The sequence below is a fragment of the Lagopus muta genome, chromosome 2, assembly GCF_023343835.1.
Source record: "Lagopus muta isolate bLagMut1 chromosome 2, bLagMut1 primary, whole genome shotgun sequence".
Lineage (NCBI taxonomy): Eukaryota > Metazoa > Chordata > Aves > Galliformes > Phasianidae > Lagopus > Lagopus muta.
Window position 1 is genome coordinate 33,350,080 of NC_064434.1, and position 6,497 is coordinate 33,356,576.

General features: G+C 36.2%; 1 protein-coding gene across 3 annotated transcripts in view; it reads left to right on the forward strand.

Moving 5' to 3' along the window:
- Positions 1-5,986, forward strand: part of LOC125688642 (cytochrome b5 reductase 4) — a 28,318-nt gene extending 22,332 nt beyond the window's left edge. For 2 of the 3 annotated variants that reach the window (XM_048934891.1, XM_048934892.1), the window contains 3 exons: positions 2,976-3,062; positions 4,439-4,603; positions 5,361-5,986. In XM_048934891.1, coding sequence (XP_048790848.1) covers positions 2,976-3,062; positions 4,439-4,603; positions 5,361-5,415 — 307 coding nt within the window. In that variant the 3' untranslated portion in view covers positions 5,416-5,986. Of the gene's footprint in view, positions 1-812; positions 1,818-2,975; positions 3,063-4,438; positions 4,604-5,360 lie in introns of those variants that run through there. The other variant, XR_007374819.1, reaches the window with a different exon arrangement.
- The last annotated feature ends 511 nt before the right edge of the window (positions 5,987-6,497 follow it).

A 6,497-nucleotide genomic window follows, 5' to 3' on the forward strand; every position in this document is an offset into this window, starting at 1 on the left:
TAATATGAAAGTAAAACCAATAGTAAAAGATGCAAGTCTTAATATGTTGTTCATAAGCAGAATAAACACAATAGGTAGTGTGTGTGGAACACTACTGCTGCACAGCTGGTGCTTGTGTCTACTGTGTCCTTGAAAGATGAGCAGTAGTGTTCATTTTAATTCTCTTCGGCATGGTTTCTTATGGGAACTCAGTAGCAGCAGTTAGTTCAAGCTGCAGCAGCATATATTTTCTTATTAATTAAAATAAATGATTTTTTTTTTTTCTACTTGCCATGGAGACTTATGAGGTAGAATAGTTAGAATATCTTGATTCAGTACAGGTACTAAGCCTTGTGTTTCTGACTGCTCTAGGTTTGATGAACTGACTGCTCTGATTGATGGCCTTATTTTTGCTGTTTACCCTCAACTTTTTTTTTCCAACTTTTATTTTAAAGCAAATGTCGCAGAATTCTTTCACATGTGTATACATGTATTTATGTCATATTTGTATACTTCGTGTATATAATATATATTTATATATGAATGTTATTTTCTTTATGTGACTGTGCAAAGTAACAGTTGCCATAGATGTGGTTCACATACACTGGAACACAAATTGCAGAGAGCATGCTGAACGACTTTATGATCACATCACCTACTGAAGCAGCTTCTGTCTAGTTCTAGTCAGGTGCTGACTGAGCCTCTGAGGTAGTACTGCTAATGCTCGAGAACCTGTAGCTTCCCTGCATGGTGTTTTCCTTGACATTGTTATCTTGGATCATTGGATTTCCATTCATTCTGTCTAGCTCGTCTCCTCATTTTATTTTTTTTAGGTCTGTCATTTCCTATCTATACTGAACGTGGAATGCAGTCGATTGTCTTCCTGTCTGCAATATCCTTTTGTATATGAAGCCATAACGATTTTAGTTCAGTCTTGTTTCGTCTCTTACTGGCCAGATTGTATTAGGACACAGTATTCCTTTCAGAAGAATATTTGCACAGTTTTTTCCTATTTGAGATTTTTGTTCCTTTTTACTTGTGCTGTATTGCTATGATCAGCTGGATGCATTTCATAAAGAAGGTTGAGGCACAGAGGCACTAAGCACTCAGCAGAGGGCTAACACTTCTCTAGAAGTCTGTTCTTCATTCTCTTTGATAGCTGTCTTGTTTTTAGGTTTCATTCCTAAATTACCACATCAATTTTATATTCATTCTTAATACAGTGTTCCACTTTTGTCAGCATTCTTTTCTGTTTTAGAAGCTGGTTTTACAACATTCTCTACTTCTTCTTCCTCTGTGTTCATGTAAGGATCGTTTTTGTTCCTCTGTCTGTGCACCCTTCTTTAAGACCTTTCATAGCAATTTACAGAGCTCATTGTTATCATCCCCGGATGATGCGGTATGTTTGACTCCCATCAACTTTCAAAAAACTGACAGTTCCTCATTCTTTTTCTGATCTGAAGCTCCATCATTGTTCTCTCAAATACGTCTTCTCTACCAATAAGGATCATATCTAAATCTCTACATCTTCCGTTTAGCTGCCTTCTCCCTCTTTTGTAGCAGTACTCTTAGCAGTTAATTCCAAGTTTTGGGGGTATTTATTTTCTTTATAACATGTTCTGAGCAGCACTGCACCAGATAAATGTGTATACAATGAGTACAGAATGTCAGTAAGAGTGTGCAGAATTATTTCTTGCACATCCTGGTTCCTGCCTTTTTACTCAAGGAATAAATTCTATGGCTTTCCCGTGTGTGTTTCTGTTGACTTTTTTCCTCACCTGAGCAGTGCTTGATGCGGTGGAGCATCACCCCAGCTCTGACAGCATTACATTCTTGAAGTAAGCTTTACTTTCCATGTTTCCAGGGCAGCAGGCTCTGGGAACCTGGGTAAAGAACCCTGTGGTCTTTGGGTTAATTTTAGGATTTAAAGATTCATCATGACTGATTTGGGAAGGCTTTCCAGAGCTTGTATACTGCAAGTTATTTTGGTTTGTACTGCATTTGAAACCTCTCGGTAATGCTGTTGATGATTGGTATTATACATAACTACCATACCTCGGTGCTGAAGTTTTGACAGCTGAAAATGAATGTGTTCTCTTACGTAGATGATCTCTTACCTTTGCCATCTGCTATAGCTTATAGGAGATTTGCTGGTATCTTGAATTGTGACCAAACTGCAAAAGAGGAAAAAGGTTAAAAGACAGAAAAACGTGATGTCTTCAGAGAGAACATGGACTTTTAAATTGCAGTTAAGGAGACCATATACTCCTCTCCACAGAAATCCTAGCATATGTGACATGAATGAAAGATGGCTCTGCAAGCTAACAAGTGGAGGAGAAGGGAAATAGTAGCTTCAATGCAGCTTCACATAAACATAATGCGTCTGTTGTTGGTCTCTTGGAAGCAAAGGTTTTTCCATATAGGAGAGTGTTGGGCACTGAACTAATGGATGGAGCTCAGGTTCACAGCTGTAGTTTTGCATGAATTAGGTTTCTTCACTCCTATATGTTAGGATTCTATCTTCAGGAATTTAGTATTGACTTGAGCTTCTTGAAATTCCACTTACATATACCAGCTTGCAGAGATGTAACACGGAAAAGATTGATAGAGTTCATTAATGGTGTATTAACTGCAGCATTAGTGCTCAAACAATATTGAGAAACCACTAGATAGATCCCGAAAAGCAAGTAGACAGTATTCTCAGTCAGGCCTTAGCAACTGTAAAAGACTTTATTTTTCTAAAAACAGCGATTCATGAAGGATAAGTTGCAACCATAGGCAAGGTTAGGGGCATTTAGAAAAGGGGGTCACAGTTCCAACAGATTTAAAGTACATCCAGAAAGATTTAGTGGATTAGTAGCAAAAAAAGATTTAAGAACAGAATGGAAGAGTGTGGGTTTTTGTTTGTTTTAATGTAAGAAGCTTCTTTATAATCCACTAAGTTCTGATTCATTAACAGGAACAACCTGCAGTTATACTGTTTGTTTATTTTTAAGGACAGTGAAGCTGATCTTCTTCAACAAAAAAGATGATGACATACTTTGGAGAAACCAGCTAGAGCAATTAGCTCTTAAAGATGAAAGGTATTTACAACTCTTGTGAAGATCAATTTTATCATCCCAGTGTATGGCAGAACACATCTGGAGGCATACAGTAACTGAACAGCTATGGCACAAGGGCAGATCCTGCTTCTGGAAACTCTTACCTAGAATGTAGTGAGACAAGAGGTTGAAGGTGATTTGGTTATACAGGTCACAGATGCGTAGCAGCAGGGTGTATCATTATGTTCTGGGAGGCTAAGAATTTGGTGTGGCACTGATTGAGATGTTTGTTGGAGATGGAATGTTAGGTGTAATAATAGCTAAGAGTGTCAGAGAAGCTTTTTGAAGATGAAGAAAATTAGCCTTAGTGATAGGATATATGGATATGCAAAGAGAGGGAAATAATAGACTAGGGTAGTGTATCCATTGAACAACACTGAATTTACTGAGGAGTCATGAAAAGTCTCTTTAGTGTCACTTTGTGGCCAAAATTCTTAGCTTGAAATTCAGAGTTCAAATTAGGCCCTACTTAAATTTTTACTTACTGTTTATTCACTGTTATTTTTCTCAGTTACAGTCTAATTATGGCTTAAAACACAGTAGTGCACGTGTAATATTAACTTCATTTAGCATATCATATTTATGTCAGGAGACATAGGAATGTCAGGCTGCCTTTTAATTTCAATACCCTACACTAGTTAAATCACTAATGCCTGAATTTTTGGTGAAACAAATATGTTTCATTTATGCTTATGTAATTCTTAGTTGAAATTGTGTGAACAAATTAATTTCATCTGTTCCTTCATGGCACTGATGTGAAGAATCAATATTATTTCATAACATAGTGATGTCTGGCACCTTTGAAGCTTTGTAGTCTAGACATTGTGCAAATTTACAGCAAAATCCCCCTTTTCCCTTTCAGTAGCAGCCTCAGATACACAAGTGCTTGTTTTTCACTCAATAGCTACTGTTAGTGGGTTTTAGAAACAAGTTGGAACACTTTCTCATTAATTAAATTGTGCTGATATTTTCAAAGGTTTGGCTAAACATTCTTATTTCCCTGCTTGTGAATTGAGCAATGCCAACATTTGGATAAGTCAGTCATGGAAAAATAAAATCTATGCTTCGGTATCTTAATTGGTACCTGCTGTTTTTTATTTCTTTATTGTAAGATGAAATACACAGCTCCTGTTCTTAACATTTAAAGATTGCATTAAATAATTGAACACCCAACTGTGGAGGCTGTTTGATTGACTTGGTGCTGGGAACAGCTAAATGTCTGTAAGAATTAACATTGTAGAGTAGCAATAGAGCAGAGCAAAAAAACAATCATAGCAGATGGCAGTGTCTCAGTAGTATTTTATATTGCTGTTTTCTAATAAAATACAATATTTCTGGAATATTCTTCTGCTTTCCAGGTTTGAGGTTCAGTTCATTCTTTCAGAGCCAGCAGAAGACTGGATGGGTAAACGGGGGAAGATTTCTTCAGCTCTTCTCTCTGAGTGTATGAAAAGAAGTAAAAAAGACTCCAAGGTGCTTATCTGCATCTGCGGTCCAACACCTTTTACACAGCAGGGACTACAGTGAGTACTTTAAGTAATGAGTTTGGGAATGAGGAACCTGTGAAGTTTGGTCAGCCTTGCCAGCTATGTTGTTTCTGACTTGAAAGTCTTTCAAAAATGGCTTTATTTTGTGCTTTTCAACAAAGCTTTTAATTAAAGAGTAAATGCAGTATGCGAGTTTCATGAGCTTTAGTAACTTATCAAAACTTTCTAAGAGCACCTCTTTTTATTTATTTTTTTTTTTTTCTAAAGTCCTGCTTTAAATTCACTACTCAGAGAAACAAATGATATAATTGGAAATAAGCTTACTGTGTAGGTGTTAGCTGGATAAATTAAGTTAGTGGAAGTAAAAATCAAAGCTGCTGTTCCATCGCAAGCAGTTCTCTGGATTATTATTAATGTATTTATTTACATCTGTACCAAATACTTTCATTATATGGCTTATGTTTAAAGATAAAGGGTTGTCTTTCCTGTGGCATTGTTGAGGACAGCTGCACAGATCTAATGGAGGGTGAAATTGCCCAATACAATAACTGTTGTCTTTTAATAAAGCAGAGATGCATTAAATGATAGCTCTACTTATTTTTAGGAATTATGTTAGTATCCTAACATGTCATACATGGTCGTGAAGTGTTTTCTAAATGCATTTACTAAGGTAAATGAAGGAAAACCTTTGCTGTGTGTGTTTTAATAAAAACAAGACAGAGGTGCTGAAGTTGTCTGTGCTGAATTTTGGATTCCAGATATTGATGTTACAAATTTGTTTTCTGACTTCCAGATGTCTGGAGGATCTTGGATACTCTCAAGAAGAGATGCACGCTTTTACTGCGTAAAGCTGTAGAAGATCTCAGTCTGTTTGTTCAATACAATCTTATTTATTTACCTTGATGAATTTAAATAAGTGAGAAGTGATTTTTGTAAGACTTGAAATTTCACACTTGGTACCAAACTGTTTATTGAAAGAAGTACATCTTTGGAAGAAGAAATTTTATACTGTGTTTTATCTTGTAAATCTTATCTTGTAAATATTTTTTTCTAATACTTAAGACATTGTGTGTATTAAGTTATTGTAGAGGGAAGCAGAAGAGTATGATATGTGTTATGTAAGGTATCTCTTGTTTTGGTTCATGAAAGTTATTTTTGTTGCAAGCACTGATTTAGGTTTTGAGCTGAAAGTCTTATTTCTTACTGTAATATCTCTGAAGAGCAATACTGTCTGAATTTAAACCTTGTACTGTAACTCAGGTAACCAGTCACTGAAAAATGTTCTTTTTCATCTGAAGTCTCTGTTTGACCTGCAAGCAATCCAATTATGTCTGTCGGCTTTGTAAAGAAAGAATAAAATTATCTTTGGTAAAATATAAAAAATTACCTTGGATAATAATAATAAAAGATTTTATATTACTTAATGTCTTTTTGTAGGGTTTTTTTTTCTGTATTCTCAGTTTATAATGTGTTACAGAAGAGCTTCCAGAGGCTTAGGATGCCAACTGAGAATTCATAACAAAGGCAGTGCCTTGGTCTGCCACAAAAATGTCTATATGAAATCACTGACTTGTACAACGCTTCTCATTAGCTGCCCTGAGTGTAAAAGCATGACAGCTTATGGCCTGCAGATACTATGGTAAGGACCATGTAAGTACCTACAAATATTTGACAAATTGTAGTATTATAAATGTATTAGAATCTGTAGTCTTTTTTTCTGTTATTAAAAATACATCGTTATGAGGCTGTAATTTGCTGTCAGACAGTTTGGAGGGGGAAATTTTCAGATTGAATATCTAGAAGAATTTCTTCTCAGAAAGAGTGGTGAGGCAGCAGCACAAGCTGCCCAGGGAGGTGGTGGAGTCACTGTCCCTGGAGGTGTCCAAGAACTTGTGTGGATGTGGCACTGAGGAACACAGCTAGTGGCATG